Source organism: Phalacrocorax aristotelis, chromosome 8, assembly GCF_949628215.1.
Source record: "Phalacrocorax aristotelis chromosome 8, bGulAri2.1, whole genome shotgun sequence".
NCBI classification, from domain to species: Eukaryota; Metazoa; Chordata; class Aves; order Suliformes; family Phalacrocoracidae; genus Phalacrocorax; species Phalacrocorax aristotelis.
The window spans coordinates 11363342-11381981 of NC_134283.1; the positions used below are offsets into that span (position 1 = coordinate 11363342).

Here is an 18640-nt window from a genome sequence, read left to right on the forward strand (position 1 = left end):
TTTTTTGTTGGTTTGGATTTTTTAGCAGGAATTCAGCTACGTCTGTGTGCAAATGTATTTTGCTGTTGACTTTGTCCTTGTGATGATAGATATGCCACTCCCATTTTTGTATTGTTTCATGTGCTTGATATTGCTAAGTAACTTAACAAACTTTTCATTCTGCAGATAACCATAACTTGAGTGCAGGAGTAAAATGACATGGGATCGGTGTGATCTCCCCTTAATTCATAGAGATCAATGCTCACTCACTGAGTGCATTACTACAATGAAAAAAGAGCTGAGTTTAACTTATTACCTTGCACCAAACACTGACAAAAACGAAGACGGAAAACTTCTGTGAACTCTTCCATTTGCTTGAAACTGGTTTGTTTCTTCTCCCGCAGGTGCTTGGACGATGTTTCTTGACGGTGATGCAGGTCCACTTTCAGTTCCTGTCACAAGCTTTGCAGAAGGTGCAGCCAGTGGCGCACTCTTGCTTTGCCGAAGCTGTAGCTCACGAGAGAAAGAATGTTAGTGGGGCTGGAGCCTCAAATTTAAGCCCCACAAATGAGCTAGAAGATGCAATAAGATCATGGAGAGGAGCAGCAGAGGTACAGAGGTCATCTTGCTGTAGTGAAATTATATTTAGTGAAACGGCAGTTTTATTTAGTGAAACCTAAATTCAGGCTGGATGCCCTAATAAAGGAGGAAAACCCCTAATTGTATATTTGGATTATTATAATTGTATATATATTTGAAGGGGGGAACGTGGTGCAGGTAGTTTCAGATGCTAATGTTTGTTTTACCTGTATACTGATTATACTATCTTTGCCCTGTGTAAAGTTTTATTTGTGATATGATTATACATAAAGAGTGCACAAACAGTGGAAACAGCTTTTTGTTATTAGTAATGAATTAACAATGTTCAAATGTGGCTTGGCAGACAGAGGGAATTTGGAAAAAAAACCAAAACCACATGCAAGTCTGCAAAACCAGAGCAAAATCTTGACGAAAAATAATTTAGATAATGTCAATTTCTCTTAAATTTTGAGCATGGATTCTATTTTATACTTAAAAATCTTTATCGTAACTTTTAACACTTTTGCCTTCATGCTGTTAAGCTTGATGTTGCTTGATTCATCAATTGTTGGAATCTTAATTATATTACTTAAATTTACCACTCTCTGGACTTGTATTTTCAAAAACGCTTGCCATCTGTGGAATCCTCACTTCTCCTGCCGTAAAAAGTACTTTACAAAGAAAACTATTTTATGAGCTTTTCTGCTTTCCTTTGCACTATTGAAATCTGCAGACTGATAGATTAAAATGGATTCAGACAACTGAGTTCATGATTTCCTTAAATTCAAGTAACTTGGAGCACGTGCTTTTGAAGTCTAATTTGGCAGCCCACACAGGCTGGTTAATCATCGTGACTGGAAATCTTGTCAAGGTTTCCATTTATCAACCAACATCTGCAAGGTCTATGGAAGCAAATAAGTTCCCTTAGAACTATGAATGCAGAGGAATTACTTGTAATTTTTACTGCAGCATAAATTTATTTCACAGCATAAAATAAGGATTTGGGAGTGGTTTAGATGTATTACAGATAATACACCTAATAACAGCAGCTCTAATCCTAGTATAGCTTTACTCCTTTTGCATAGAAATAGTTAATTTTGTTTAATATACTTAGTTGCTTAAACTAAGGAATTTCTAGAAATGCCCTGCAAGTGCTATCAAGTTTGTTTAAAATGTGGTTAAAATTAAACTTGGGTTTGGAGAATCTGGGACCTTAACTTCCTTATTTACCTCCTTAACAGTCCACTTCAGCTGTTTGTGTTTATAGACCCTGTATTTCAGAATAAAGTTTAGTACAAGTATTACACTAATCAAGTCCTTTATTAAACATACATAGGGAGGAGAAGACAAAACCACAGATTCTCCTTAATTTCAGAGTAACAACAGAATAAACCTCAATTGTTATGATTGACTAAGATAACTAGTCTGAAGTATTTGTGGGGAGGTTTAGGATAGCATAAGAAAAATCTGTGTTCTGTAGATAAATAAAATATATCTCTCTTTTTCTCTCTCATAATTGTAGATAGACTAACATACAAGTCGTTTTGACAGAAACAAGATATGAAATACTGAAATCTTTCCGAACTTTCACTTTGTGGAGTGGAAGGCAATCCATTACTTCCGTATAAAATCAACCTCTTTGGCAGGAGAGTACACTGCTGTTTCAGAATGAAGTTTATGATGATACTTTGTCAGTAGCTCAAAACTACTTTTAAGATTTTTCACTTGGAAAATGCTGTAATTTTGTATGTGTTGATGAAGTGAGCAATGTGTCTGTCCATTGGCTGTAGTACCAAAAATCTCCAATTTGGATGTCCTGCTTTAAAGCAAGACTACTTCCTAGACTGAAAAATAAGCTGTATCTGAGGCCTTAAATGCAGCTGAGAGTAGGTTTCTATTTATTTTACCCTGCTCAGTAGTGTAATATTTTACAGTTAACACTAGACATTTGGCTTATCATATGATGTAAAGCTATTTTCTTGCTGCACTACCTTGATCTTACTCTTGCGTGGCTCATCTCAAATTGCACCACAGTAATCACCCTTGATTTTATAAAATATATCTTATGTACATAGGAGAGTTCATACACATGATTAAATCTATCTTCTGTTTCTGTGGCAAGTAATACCCTTTATGTTGAAGTTAAAGTCCCTCCTCTGGTAACCACAGTCATCATGTGGCCTGTGTAACAGGATCCTTAGTCCTGAGAGGGAGCTGAAATAGTAACAGCAAACAATGTTGAATTAAGTTGCTAGCCAACACCTATATGCCACACAAATTATGTGAGATTTGTACTTTCAAAGTAGCAATAGAGGTTTAATAAGTTATAATAATCTCCTCTGCATCCATTCTACCAGGTGTTCTTCCTCATCTCCTTTATAATGTTTTAAACTCTGTGTGTTTTTTTTGCTCTCTTTAAAAATGTAATTAAGGTTGACCTGGTTTAATGTTGAGTCTCTTTACTCTGGATTTTTATTTTACATTACAGGCCACATCTCGACTGCGAGAAAGAGGCTGTGATGGTTGTTTGGCAGGAATTGAAGTTCAGCAACTTTTCTGCTCGCAGAGTGTGGCAATCCCTGAACATCAGCTCAAAGAGCTAAACATGAAAATTGACAGTGCTTTGCAGGTGAGTTCTTTCTAGTCATCTGCTTTCATGTGCATGTAGTAGTCAGTGGGCCAAGGAGTGAAATAGGGAAGGAGTATAATACTGCAGAAATACGTACCACAGGCAGCCATGATGTATTTGAGTATTACACTATTGGAATTTTGTATGATAAATGTGTGTGCTGTAGAACTGAGTAGAGTAAATCCATGTAACAATTCTTAGACAGGTATCCAGACACAATGACTGCATGCTTGCTTACTTCCTGATATGCCTGTGCTATCTCAACTTTTTGTTTAATGTCAGGCTTACAAAGTGGCTTTGGAGAGTTTAGGCCATTGTGAGTATGCAATGAAGGCCGGCTTCCACTTGAACCCAAAGGCTATAGAAGCAAGTCTTCAGGTAGGATCTTTTAAACCTGTTCTCTCTTTCATCCCTCCTCACCTTGAAAATAACTATTGGAAAAAAAAATGGCCTCATACTGGGGTTTTCTAGTGTCTTAACTTCATCTAATTGATCTGTTTTATATTTCAGGGATGTTGCAGTGAAGCTGAAGCCCAGCAAACAGGAAGGAGACAAACTCCACCTCAGCCAATTCAGTGTGAACTGCCCACTGTACCTGTTCAGATAGGATCGCATTTTCTGAAAGGAATATCCTTTAATGAGTCTGCAGCAGAAAACCTGAAGCTGAAAACGGTAATAACCCTGAATCTAACCACAGGAGTGAAGGGGCAGAAGGAAAAAACAAAATTAAAAAAAGGAAAAGGAAAAAAAAGAGTAGAGCTCCTTAAAATTCAGACAACAACTGCAGCAGAAGTTCAGTGCCAAACTTTTAAATAAAAAGTGCGTATTTTTAGCCTGGCTTCCTGTGGAAACATAGTGTTGATAACATTGTAGGTCCACACCTGCTTCTGATAACATATTAACCACCTAGGCAAATTCAGTCCAATCTGAGAGAGCATAGAAGTCTAGAAGATAATGAAGCTCTGTGACCTTTTTGAAAACACTTGGGTTAGGTCTCAAGAAGTACAGAGGACAGTGAGCCCTTACCGGTGCCCCAACCAGGTGATGCATGTCAGAGCTTTTATCTTCTTAGGTGCCAAAACAAGTCTGGCCCAGCCTAGTGCTAAGGAAGGTACTTGAAAAAGTATTCTGTAACAAAGCTCCTTTCAATGTTGTCTTACAAACCTCAATCAATTTTTAAAAAATAATTCTAAATTTTGGAGAAGTTAATTGTATTTTCAGTATAAAGTAGTGGAAAAGATGTCCATTCAGAAGTAAATTGGGAAATTTTAGTCGGCATTTTCACCTTTTTTTTTTTTTTTGATAAGCCCAGTTCCTTGCTCCTGAAAGGGTTGAAACAATCCACAGCTCAAATGCTGCTTTTCTGTTGTCTTTGCAGTGTTTTTTGTAGTTTTGATTAAACCGTTTTGCAAGAACATAAGCAAAAATACTGTTTATTATCTTGGAGGAGTATCATGTCACCAATAGCAGAGGCGGTCTTCTGTATTTCTGCTCTGCAGTGAGCTCTTGTTATACAAGATTGTTCAGAGGTAACAGACATTATAGTTGTTTGAAAAACGTGTAGAACAATGATAAACGCATACAGAAGCATTGGTGTTAACATTTGAGTCGTGTGTTTCATATGACAAAGTTTTTATGATCTTTTTTCAGCACACAATGCTGCAGTTGATTAAGGAAGCTGGATGCCATAATGGACTTACACCACGGGATGACTCTCCTGTTACTGAAGTACTAAATCAGGTTTGCCCTTCCACTTGGCGAGGAGCCTGCAAAACTGCTGTACAATTGTTATTTGGCCAAGCTGGACTGGTAAGTGACTATGAATAGGGTTAGCAAAAAAAGGGCTACTTAAACATCCTGAAGAGAAACTAGATATTTTAAAGAGTTTGGAAATTAATTTCCAGTGTGTTTCTCTAATGGCGCAGCTAACTCTATGATCAAAATGTATCCTCATAGAATCCAAGTTCGTAGGTGGTATGTGTGGAATAGTAGGATTGGTCAAATTTCTACTTAAGTGTTTCCAAGGAAAATATGTGTTACATATTAATAAATACAAGAAGAACTAGAATAAAAGGATGTGGTTAAGTGGGATTTTGTCTTCACCTGCCATAGTTCATGGTAGGATGCTCAGAGTTGGCAGCAAGGTACGGAAAATGAGGCCAAGAAAGAAACTGTTTCTCAGGAGCCCTATGGGAGTGTGCCATAACTCGGAAGGAGTTCTTGGCTCCTGAGTGTCTAGATGAGGAATGCTTTGGAGGATGCTGCACCTCCCACCCCTTCCTTTCCAGGGGGTTTCAGGGTTGTGCACAGCCAAGTCCTGCCCTGATGAGATTTGGGGAGCGGCCTGAGGCACATTTGGGACTCGGGAGTCTGGAGATCTCCTGCTGTCCCCCAGTCTAGACATAACCAGTTAGACCTGCTGGTAATTAAAGCCCTGATATTCTTCAGGCTTATCATAACATTTGGAGAGTTGTCAGCATAAAACTTATTATACATTCTCCCAAATGACAGTGCTGATATAAGGAATGTTACTTGTGCTGAATCATGAACCTCAGGTTCTGAAAGTAGTAAGTTTCTATCTTCAAAGGCACAGTAATAAGCCATACACATGACAAAATACTTCTGAGACTTCTTCATTCGTTCTCACTTTGATTTGTTACAGTTTGGAAGGGTGTGAGGATTGAGGCTTTTCTTTATAAACTGTGTGCCATAATTTTTTTACAGGGTTCAATTATGCTTGTATGTAGCCTCATGCGATGACGAGAAATTGTAATTTGCTTCTTTAAAGCATTCTTTGGGTGGAGATGAGAGAGGAAACACCTGTAAAACGAACAATAGATGTCTGATGCACAGGAAGCTATCCTCTAAGCACCCACCAGGGTGGGAGGGAGAACGTGTTTATTTTAAGTTTATTTTGTGTAGAACTCAGCTAAAAGAATCATGGGACAATATTACATAGTCTTTGGTTTACTGCTTTTAGAAAATAAGCTGTCTGCATTAGTTCAGCATTGTGCGTAGAACTGTTGTTTAAATGCCAAATTTAAAAAAGAACATTACTTGAGAGTCTCACTTTCTTTAGCATATCTAACCATGTGCCTTTTACAAAGAAGCTCATTAAGAGTGGAAAGCACAATGAGATGTGACTTAGTTTATTTCATTATTTTAGGCTTCAGTTTTTTAACATAAATAATTTTTAAAAGTGCAGTTTTTACCTTAGCATATGTATTAAGAATTGTATTTTCAGACTTGGGTCAGCTGAAGAAATCTCCGTGTTTGAATAAAAGTAATGTGTATTAAAATAGTGGAATTCAGAGGATGAGTGGAAACAAAACTTTGAATTGGCCTCATGCAAAGTCCTGAAGGGAAGGTTTAACTTTGTCTCTAGTCATCCTTTGCTGTGCTGGTAGCAAAAAACCAACATGCATTGCAGAAGCAATAAATCTCCTACTAATGTTTAAAGCCCAGATGTCGTAACTCTGCCCAAATGCTGAGAAATGTAAAACCTTTCATAGTGGGAAGAAAGGAAGATGGGGGGGGGGAGAAATACCCCCCCAACAAAGCCCAGACCATGAGCACTACCATGCACCGCTACTGGCCTATGTCTAGCTGATGTAGGTCTGCACAAATCAGAATTTCAGTTCTGACTTAAAGGTCTGAGATGCAGACAGTATTTTTCTTGGGAGTTGCGAAAGATCACTCTTAAGTTCATCTCTCTATCCCAATTATAATTGCAATACAGCTGAATTGCAGATTACCAAATTACATAAAATTAAAATGGTACAAATACAAGGAGAAGAGTAATGGAGTTGCCCTGTTACTAAATGAGAGGTGTTTTCATGAGTGGATAATAGCATGGCATTTTGTCACTGTGCTTAGACATTGTTTACAAGGTTGAATAAACTCAGGCAATGCTTAGAGTCAACTGGAGGAAAACTAAGGCCTTATGCTAAAATATCTAAAAGGTGGGAAATAATTGTGTTCAAGCGTCATTGGATGGTTGTGTTAAAGCAAGAGAGAGAAGAGACTCTCAACGTTATTCACGTTTCTTCATAACCAGTAGTAGACAACCAGTTAGAAGTAGAACCAGTTAGAATGATTGCAAAAAAAAAAAAAAGGCAATATCCCTTGAGGCTTACTTATACTGGAGGACTTTGCCATTTCAAGGGTAAATGGTACAGCTAATCTGCTAGTCACCGAAGCAAGAACTGCTGAGTGCTGCCAAAAAGCTCAGCATGACCAAAATAGGAAATTATGGAAATGATCAAAAAGGCCAACCCATGCAGACTGGACAATAACAGAAAGCACAAACCAAATATGGAACTTACTATCACTGGTATTAAAGTTTAAATGAAACTGAAGTGAATCCATTCCTTCTTAATTCCATATAAAGAAAGGTTCATGACAGAAGGTTAATTTTCAATACTTTAATCTTCCATATATCTTTGTGATGTCTTACAGAGGGCTCAGAATTCAACAAATTGAGCAGTCACTTTTCTTCTCTTTATATAATACAGAATTAATAATAGTACAGTTCCATTAGGTAGAACAGAGGAATGTTGGTGTGGAATTTTCCAATCTTAAAACGAGGGGTGTGTGCTAAGAATTGTGAGCTATGTGAAGAGTTTCAGACTAAATACTACTTGTCTACATCATACCATGCACTGCAGTTAAATTATTTAAAATATTTTGATAAATAGGTGTTTGGGAGCTATTAAAGTAGTAATAGTGCCAAGCCTCTCTAATGTAAGGGCTGTTATATGAAGCCATTGATGACCACCAGCTCCTAGGTAACGCAGTTGGTAACTATGTTAACTATGTAGTGATGCGTAACTACAGTCCGTAACTGAGAAAAATTAAGTCCTTGAAATATAGGTTACTATATCAAACTAATATTTTTATATTCTTTTTTGTATATATATTAAAATAGAAATCAACTTACAATGATTTTGTGAGTTCATTTGGGTTTTATCTGGTTATTTTTTACACCTGTAGCATGGCAGGGAGGTGAGACTATTGCATCTTAACTACAGGGGTGACACAGTAACTAGAACTAGTTCTTAAAATCATTTCCCTTTTATTTTCATTTTATTTGCTAGGTCGTTGTGGACACAGCACAGATTGAAAATAAAGAAGCCTATGCTCCTCAGATAAGTTTAGAAGGATCCAGAATTGTGGTGCAAGTTCCATCAACTTGGTAAATAAAAATTCTGTGTTGCAGATTATACTAAGAGCTGTGACTGGAATATATAGGGAAAAATACTGAAGTACAAATGGAAGAGAGAATACAACGCAATTATGGCATATCTTCCTCAAGTTCCTTTATCTGGAACTGTTTGAATGCCACCATTCCTGACAGACTGACAGTTGTACTTTAGCTGTCTTTGTACTAGCGCTGCCTCTGTTGGAGGCAATAGAAGAGAGGCAGTGCTGGGGCACTAAAACATACTTCTAAAGAAAAAGTAAAAGCTTGATGATGAAAGAGGTGGTTTAAAAAAACAAAAATCCAGTAGTATTCCTGTTGTGTTCCTCCCTGGCAGGTCCTCACAGGTGTTACCTCGTGAAGGCCAAGAATTAGATTAAATTAATATGAGAGCTTTAGGTCTTTCTTCACTGAGCTGTTCTTTAAGTGCTGTCATGAACCGCAGAACTCTGTGGCCCGAGAGGTGCTGTTCGCTAACAGTTCAGTTGACTGCCTAGGAAAGAATGGTAGGATTAATCTGCAGTTTTGGTGAGCATTTCTTCCCTTTGGAAACAATGATTTGGAATTAGAACACTTCCTTTCTCTCTCTCACTTTGGACTAGTCAGTGTTAGAAATTTCAGTACAGCACAGTTCATTCATCTGAATCCTTAGTGAGATAGCCTGTTACCAGTGGTACCAATGGTATGTCCAGAAGTGTGAGTCAACTGATAGTCTGTTTACCCAAATACATCTTTAATTCGACTATAAACTGGCATTTCTCTGTTCTCTTTATGTAAATTACTCTATTATGAAAGAACTAAAATACTGCAGAGTGCGTTGAGCCAGGCTTTGTGCGCTCTGGAAGAGCTCCGCCTGCTGACACACAGTGAGAGTGCCTCTTTACTCGTCCCTGCGGGAGGAGTTCGTTAAGTACTTGACAAATGTGCTAATATTTAGATTTAAGTTATTCTGATTTCACCTCAAATTCAGTCCTAACTCTGTGCTATTAATGAGGAAAATTCACTAATCCTGCATCCTTCACAGCTCAGCTTCCCCAGGCTGTTGGATACACCAAATTATTTTCCACAGGGAGTCTGTCAGGCTGGGGGTTCTTAGCATGGCACTCCAGAGCGCACCCGTGTGCTAGTGTTTTGTGTTGGGTTTGTTGTGCTTTTGCCGTTTTCCAGAATTGTGCTTTGTGTGTTTGTTATTTCTTACTTCTGTGCCTGAATTATGCCTGCCTAGCTAAAGAGCTAATCTTTAATCATGATTTTAAAATAAATTATATAACTCCTAATTTTACGGTTAGAGTAGTTGTGTATTCAACAGCAGAAAGAAACTGGGGCTGCGGGCGTAGTTTTTAGGAACACTTAGGCATTTGTTCATCCATTATGCTGCCTTTATTAGTTGTTCCTCTGTAGGAGCAGGAGTAGTACATCAATTGGCCTTCTATTATCTGATGAGTATGGTAAAATTGTTTAATGTAAAAAATAAAAATTTTGATTTTTAAGTTGAGCTTAATGTTTACAGGTGTCTGAAAGAAGATCCAGCAACAATGTCTTTGCTACAGAGGAGTCTGGATCCAGAGAAGACTTTGGGACTAGTAGATGTGCTCTATACTGCTGTGTTTGACATACACAGGTGGAAGGAAGGAAGGTACATCTCCTCCTGAGCCTCATGCTCTACTCCCCTAGTTTAAAGAAAACCACCATTGCTGAAAGATGTGTAATGAGGAATTTGATAGTACCAGTTCATCAGAAGCGGTCAAACTGAGAGCAAGAAATTGGCAATCTATATAGAGGTACCTTGTGGGTACATATAACAGTCTTTTTAAAAACAAACCAGCAGCTTATCCAAGTGTACAAAAGTATTTGTTTCTCTCTTAAAGTATTTCATTTATATAAAATTAGTCTCTGTTTAGGTCTTGAAGCACAATTAAAATTTTTTAAGGAATGGAAAGTAGTTAATGCTAATGCAAATATGAGTAATAATTTGCATTCTTACCGTAAGAAGTAGTGATAAGCTTGGCAATCTTTGGTTTTGTTTTTCCACTATCTATTACCCAAATACATATTTTCCCCCAAAGCAGAAACTCAGTTATGTATTAGGTGGTTTGATATAAGTGGGTTTTTTTATGCAGGGAGCAAGCTTTGCCTTGTATTCAGATCCAGTTACAGCGTGAAATCTCAGACTTTGGGAATCAAGTTGACATGCCATCCGGAAATGGAAGCAAATCTTCAGGTGGTCTACAAAAGACGTTCTCAAAACTGACATCACGGTTTACAAAAAAAACTTCCTGTACCAGTACAAGCAATGCTGGAAGTTATTCAATCCCCAGTACACCTTCCAAAAATGTCTTCATAAGCTCCAACTCAGAGGAGAAAGCTAAAATGCCCACTAACATAGATGCACGGTTACAAAGCATTTTGAACATTGGTAACTTTCCTAGGACCACAGACTCACTGCAGTCAATTCAGAGCACAAATAATCAGCTAGTGAATGGGTTTCTAGTTGAAAGACGGGACGACTTCTTCAAACCAGATGATGGCAAGGATGACAAAGGTATGAATTTACCAACTGACCAAGAAATGCAGGATGTTATAGACTTCTTGTCTGGTTTTAACATGGGCAAATCCCAGCAGACTTCTCCGATGGTGAAAAGAAGGAACTCTGTTGCATCCTCTACAGCAACAGAACAAAAATCAGGAACAGTACAACAGCAACTGCAATCTGTCTCTCACACACCACTGCATCCTTCTCAGCAAGGCTTGTCACAGCAGCAACAGTCACAAAAGCAGCAGCAGCAGCAAATGCAGTATTATCAACACTTGCTTCAACCTATTGGACCACAGCAACGTGTACCTGCCAAATGGCTGACTAATTCTTCACAGCAGCCAGCCCAAGCTGTTGGAGCTGGATTGTCTCACATAAACCAGTGGAACAATCCTGGTTTTTCAGATTTAAGCTCTGATTTGTACAGCTTGGGTCTTGTGAGCAGCTATATGGACAATATGATGTCAGAGGTGTTAGGACAGAAACCACAAGGACCTAGAAACAACACATGGCCAAATCGTGACCAAACTGATGGAGTGTTTGGGATGTTGGGAGAATTCCTGCCTTTTGACCCTGCAGGTGTGTGTCTTTTCCTTTATTGTGTTATTTATAAGGGTTCTTTTACAAAGAATACTGTTAAATATTGCGAGCAGGAACTGTCATTTCCTGGTGCCATCCACCAGATGCTAGAGTGCTTACAAAGGCAAGCAGGTACGTAAATATATGCTTCTCTCTTTTTTTTTTTTTTTAAATTTTTTTTTAATTTTTTTTTTTTTAAACTGAAGGTGAACTAAAGTACAAGCAACTTCATTAATAAGTAAGAATACAAACAAATTCCTTGTTTCTTGTCCCAGTTGTAGTAGTTCTGACCTCTCCTGTATGGACCACATCAAAGTACTGAACCAGATGCATAGACATGATGTTCCTTCTATTAGTAATTTGTAAAATTGTTTAAAACCATCAAATCCTGAACTTATATATTTTACCTCTCCCCAAAATGATCCTTCTTGGTATTTACTAGTCTTGCAGTCTGGAGATACAGCCGGATTGCATCTTGCCCATATTCCTGCATCTCCCCTCAGTTACTGCGCGATTCCATGGGAGTCGCACTGGTTCCTGTTCTACAGCTGTTACTGCAGTGAAAAGCTCGGATGCTGAGGGATTAGAGACTAAAAAGCAAGTGCCATGTGGTTTGCCAGATGTGTTTGAACCACCAATAAATTGTAAATGTAGAGGGATTATTGTCAAAGATGAAGTGAGATAAAATTTTATAGCTATAAGCAAATAGCTAAAGACTATGATATTGACTGTAGAGTCTAAGAGGAGATTAATGAATTCTTCTGCTAGTAGTACTAAGAACACATTACAAATCTGTTATCTCGTAAATATAATTTCTGTTGGCCTGGAACATAGCTACAGAAACTTTGTACTGTGCATTTATGGAAGCTGCCTGGAGGGAGGCAGCGCTAGAACTAACAGGAAAACCTCTTATCGAACCATGAATCCGTTTCCCACGTTAACTTGCACGCGTTAGGACTGTTGTTGCAGGCGTCTCAGAAACCAGCTCATTGGACTCATAATTTTGATACTTATTTTATCAGGTTAGTTGATAAATTAATGGAGTTCATAAGGCAAGAATAGGCACCATAGTTACGTTACCAAAAGCTTCTTAACAATTATAAGTCTGAATTAGCAGTATCTTATTTAAACATACTTGTGGTATATACTTCAGGATAATCACAGCCTTTAAGGAAAGATAAAATGACTTTCACCAAGCACCAAATACATGTATGTGTAGGGAATAACATGCATGTATACAAAGGATGGGCATTTTTAATTCTATTCCTGTAGTATTTTCCTCTTGATCTACATAAAGTTGTGGGTTTTGTTCCATTTGATACGATGAGTATCAAGGACTTTGAAAGCGATACACTGAAAAGGTGACTTAATTGAGCTGATAAATGGTGGTCTGTGGATTAAAATAAATGTTTCTATAGCTGAAGTGACACACACACACAGACACACACACAGACACACACACAGACACACACACAGACACACACACAGACACACACACAGACACACACACAGACACACACACAGACACACACACAGACACACACACAGACACACACACAGACACACACACAGACACACACACAGACACAGACACACACACAGACACACAGACACAGACACAGACACAGACACAGACACACACACAGACAGACAGACACAGACACAGACACAGACACAGACAGACACACAGACAGACAGACACACACACACACACAGACAGACAGACACACACACAGACACACACACAGACACACACACAGACAGACACACAGACAGACACACAGACAGACAGACAGACAGACAGACACACAGACAGACACACAGACAGACAGACACACAGACAGACACACAGACAGACAGACACACAGACAGACACACAGACAGACACACAGACAGACACACAGACAGACAGACACACAGACAGACACACAGACACACAGACAGACAGACACACAGACACACAGACAGACAGACACACAGACAGACAGACAGACAGACAGACAGACAGACAGACAGACAGACAGACACACAGACAGACAGACAGACACACAGACAGACAGACAGACACACAGACACACACAGACACAGACACAGACACAGACACAGACAGACACACAGACACACACAGACACAGACACAGACAGACACAGACACACACAGACACAGACACACACAGACACAGACACACACAGACACAGACACACACAGACACAGACACACACAGACACAGACACACACAGACACAGACACACACAGACACAGACACACACAGACACAGACACACACAGACACAGACACACACAGACACAGACACACACAGACACAGACACACACAGACACAGACACACACAGACACAGACACACACAGACACATTCTCTTATAGAGTAGTAAACAGCATTTTCCACAGATCTAGGGTTTAAAAAACGAAAACCAAACAAAAAAACCCCAACTTGTAATCAAATAGATTTTTCCATTGGAAAGATACTGTTTCTTCATATCACTTGACAGGTTGAGCTGTGATGTAGGAATTTTCAATTTAAGCTCTAGTTAGTGTAGTACAGAAAACTTTAAAACACAGAACACTTTCTTATTTCCAGACTTGCTTAGGAGTTTGTACATTTGTCATTTGAAACAAATGGTGTTACTTTTTTGCTAAATATTTTTAGAGCCTGAAAATGTCTCTTTTCAGATGCAAATCTGCCAATTCAGAATTTATAAAATTGATGTCAAAGGCTTAACTAGTTACCAAAAATGTATTTTATGATACTTATACCATCTTTAAAAACCTGATGAAGGAATGTTGTAGTAAGAACTGGTAGAAAGAACACTGATTCCTCCAGGCCTTTTGAATTGTTTTCACAGATGTGAAAGAGTAAAGTAAAAAACATATCTGATAAAAAGCTGTTAACCTGATATGTTTCTACTGAGGTAAAAATCAACACAAGTTGTTATTTTGAATAGAACAGTGATTTAACACTTAATGCTTTCCACAGGAAAAAAGCCTGGACATTCTTCAGAATCTGTCCTTAGATCTGAGCACCTGTCTAGCTTCCAGCCTCGTCTTAAATTGTTATAAAATATTTCTCAAAGAGAACAAGTGTTAGTGGAATATTTTGTTTCTGTACATCTGTCAGATAGCTCTGTCCCTTGCTTATATAATAAAGAATGTACAGAAACAGAAGGTATTTTCTTCCCTGTTGTTCTAATCTGTATCCAGCAAAACATTGTGGAACTCTCTTCTGAATGTGCCAAATGAAAATGAGGAAACTTTTTTCCTAAATGCTGAATTGAACGCAGGGAAGCCATCACATGAAAGCTGAGTGTGCTTGTTGGATGTTCTTCAGGCTTCACTCTTAATTTAAAACTGAGACCAGCAAGCCGACGGCTCTGTACTTCCTGCTGCAGTTAGTATGCATGTAGTCTAGACAATTTCCATAAATCCAGTCAGATTGCAAAGTTTTCCCTCAGGGAAAAAAGGGGGGGAGGGGGGCAAAAAGAAACAGAAGCTGTGGAAACTCAATTACACTGACTCATAACAGCATTCTTTCAATACAGGAGTTATTTGCTCAGATCAGTTGAGCATTTCGAACATATTTGGATTAAGGCTTTTGCTGTGTCTGCTCACGATCATACTTGTCAGATCACTTATCAGGTGCTTGGGACACATAAAGCACTTGAGGGATGGAAGAATTTCTATTTTTAAAAATAACTTCTTTTTTCTGTAAATATCAATTTTATTCTGAAATATTTTGCAGGTCTGGATCAAAATTTTTAGAAATTGTTACTAGTCTTTGTAGGAAGTACGTAATTTCTGGGCTGTGTGTTCTAATATGATCAATCTGAGGTCCTGATTTCTTGAGGTAAGCAGGATCACAAATAGCTGGAAATCATGTTGCAATCTGGAATCAAATGTCGTAATTGGTATGTTCTTTCTCTCTGACCTTGGATAAATGTACAAGTTTTAATTCTGTCAGTGTCTGCTGATGGGATATTGGACCTTTCAGTGTATAGACATGATCATAGTGACAAATACTATTTCCCTAATGGAATTCAAGGGGCAGGCGTACTTCTGAGTGAGAATTATTATCCGCCATGCATGGATGGTGTGTATCTACTTTTTAAAACCATTTCCCATTCAGTGTTCTTCACTGCTCCATGAAGAGGTATCAGCTGTTGTCAGGCATTTATTATCAGCGAGGGAATTATTTTCTGTTGTGGGGTATGGTCAAGCCTAGAGGATTAAACGAGGGGGATAATTGCAGTAGAAATAGCTGAATGTCAGCAACTGACTTCTTGGTTTCTTTTATTCAGTTGGCTCTGATCCAGAATTTGCCCGCTATGTTGCTGGGGTCAACCAGGCTATGCAACAAAAAAGGCAAGCACAGCATGTCCGTCGTCCAAGCAACACACGTAGCAACTGGCCTCTTCCTGATGATCCTCATAAAACCTGGCCCTTTCCTGAGTATTTCACAGAAGGGTAAGACATGGGACAGGCTACATATTTTTATTGTATATTGAGTCTTTCACACTCGGCAGAATGTGGCAATACTGGGTGGTTTTTTCCAATTGCTGATGCATCTGTGAAAGCTGTACTTCTTTATGTCAAGTGAGAAATTGGAGCCCTGCCTGCTTTGCTGACACTGAAGCACTGATATTCGATGACTTCTTCAGGGTGGGATGTATACCGACTTTGACTCAAAGAGAGGAAGTAATACAGCACAGATTCATCCAGAACAGTTCTCTTTTCAGTATTTTGAAAACCTTTAAGACCTAGCTTTGATGAACAGTGATGCTACCGAAGTGGCAGTGCCTGACTGAATTCAGCTTTCCAGATTTTAGCCACTTAATCTTACCTACTGTAAGGCAGTAACAGTCTTACAGCTTGCCTTACAGCAACTCCATTAGTAGTTCTTAATCTCTTCCAAATCATAACTATTTATTACAGCAGAAGCATTTCAAGAGCCTCTGTCCATTTGTCCATAATGTAATAGGTGTGACTCTCAAGTGAGCTTAAAACCAGTAGGACAAGTATGTGTTCTAGCTCAGTTTTGTAATGAAAAGAAGTGTTTAGTGATTCCAAACCCAAGCGTTGTTTCTCCTTCCTGACCAAGACAGGCACTCTTTATTTATGTAATTATTTTAGTAAAATATATATAAAGTGACTGTAACAGACAAAGCAGTTGATGTGATCACTCAGAAGTAAGTAAGTGAAGGTATTTGTGTTATTGGTACATTTTACAAAGTATTGAAATTTTTTTGTGCTCCATCACCTGTGACAAAGACTCGCACAACTACCTAGGGCACACAGTCTGGACCGGGCACTCTTAATACAAGAACTAATACAACTTTTTGTCTTACAGTGACGTGACAAATAGCTGGTCTGGTGCTCAAGGAGACTCTGCCAGCTCAAGTGATGAGACCTCCTCAGCTAACGGAGACAGTTTGTTCTCAATGTTCTCAGGGCCAGACCTTGTTGCTGCTGTAAAGCAGAGAAGGTGAGCAAAACGAACAAAAATGCGTACTGCTTCATGAGAGTTGTCTGTTTTGATCATTTCATTTGAGTAGCCACACAAAGGAAATTCCCGCTAATTAGATGAAGCTATACAAATGTCAGGTGTGCGTACCACACTGATGATACAGAGCAAGTGCATAGCCCGTCTGACTTGAATGGTAGGGAGTCCCAAATTGAGTAACATTAGTAGCTGTCTCCTTATATGAACTAGCATCTGTGCAAACAGCCTGCTGGTAGCTGAAATTCACCATGTCCAGAAAAGATCTGTCGCTTTCCCTCTTCCACAATAATCTATTATGGATGCCACTTCTTTCTAAACTACTGAGGCATTAGATACCATCTTTGAATTGTTTTTCTAAACTTTGTACTTCACTGCAGCCTTCTCATGCTCCTAATGGCCGTTTTGATGCCAGCAAGTTCCTGTTTCCTGGCTTCTACTGCAACTTTGTGGCACCAAGAAATTACTGCTGATAACGTGTTGCCTCACCTTGCTTACCACCACTGTTTTAGTAGTCGTAGAGACATGCCTATTTAGTCCTTTATTTCTGATAATATGAGGAGGCTTAACTGCATTTATAACTAAACTTAGTAACTTAAAAACTGAGCCAGATTTTCAACTATGAACAATCCACTTGAAAGCAGTAGCATGAATTACAACAACTGCTTTCTGCATTTCTAAAGGGTTGGAACCTCAGTGATTCCATAGCAGAGGGCAGTTAAGACAATAAAAGGCACAAGGCGAAGCACAAATACCAACCCAATTCCAGTCTGGGATGGTTCTCTCATGCTGTTTTTCAGAGACTTTTCTAAAAATAAAATAAGCTAGTTCTGTGGCCACATAATCTATTTTTGTTTAGATCACAGAATAACTCAGAGTCAATGTGTTTAGATACAAGATTGTCTGTCTGCTTTTTGGTGACAGGAAAAAGTCAGTGGATGTACTGTCAGTTTCCCGCAGATGATATCTGGATAGCTATTTTTATATGTATTGCCAGAAAGGAAGTGTACTGGAGTTGAAAATAATGAGACTAAGGCAAGCAGGTTGAAAGGAATCGACCAAAAGAGCTGTTTTCTGAATCTTTACACTTAGCCAGACTTTACGTGGAGGGGACAGGAACTGAGCTTCAATTAACGCTAAATTGAAATTAATGGAAGAAAGCTATCTAATAAGCAGCCACAGAAAAAGTAGTGATTGTTTTTTTTTTTTAGAAAAAGAAGCAGGGAAGGAAAACGCAGTAAGCATGTAATGGGTGAACTTAATCTGCCAAGCCACCAGATTCCTAGAGATTGATCATGGAGCGATTCATGGAGCCAGAACAAAAGCCTGTCCTTTATGCAGTGCTCTGAAGAGACAAGCAGAAGGAAGTTTCCAAAGAGTGTGCTTCATTAAAGAAGAACTTAAGCTGAAGTAACAGCACCTCTGTCTTATGTTGCTTTTAGGAAGAAAAACATTCTACAGGCGAGGGCCTGACAAAATACCATAGCTAAAACTATACAGTAGGAGAATGGAAAAGGGCTGAGCGTTCTAAAGCTGCCCTGCAAAGGGCTGCTTGCGTATGGAGGCCTGAGGACTGCAGCATGGTGACTTTTTTATTTTTTTGACAAAGGATGAAAGGATAAAAGATTCT

The 18640-nt window shown here is 38.7% G+C and overlaps 1 protein-coding gene across 1 annotated transcript in view; it reads left to right on the forward strand.

Moving 5' to 3' along the window:
* The window catches only part of GARRE1 (granule associated Rac and RHOG effector 1), a 61296-nt gene that overhangs the window by 38850 nt on the left and 3806 nt on the right, over positions 1-18640 (forward strand). The window contains exons 3-12 of the mRNA XM_075101386.1: positions 384-590; positions 3047-3187; positions 3470-3565; positions 3698-3859; positions 4838-4996; positions 8284-8381; positions 9898-10023; positions 10508-11499; positions 15812-15977; positions 16861-16995. Of these exons, the coding sequence (XP_074957487.1) occupies positions 384-590; positions 3047-3187; positions 3470-3565; positions 3698-3859; positions 4838-4996; positions 8284-8381; positions 9898-10023; positions 10508-11499; positions 15812-15977; positions 16861-16995 (2282 nt within the window). The remainder of the gene's footprint in view (positions 1-383; positions 591-3046; positions 3188-3469; positions 3566-3697; positions 3860-4837; positions 4997-8283; positions 8382-9897; positions 10024-10507; positions 11500-15811; positions 15978-16860; positions 16996-18640) is intronic.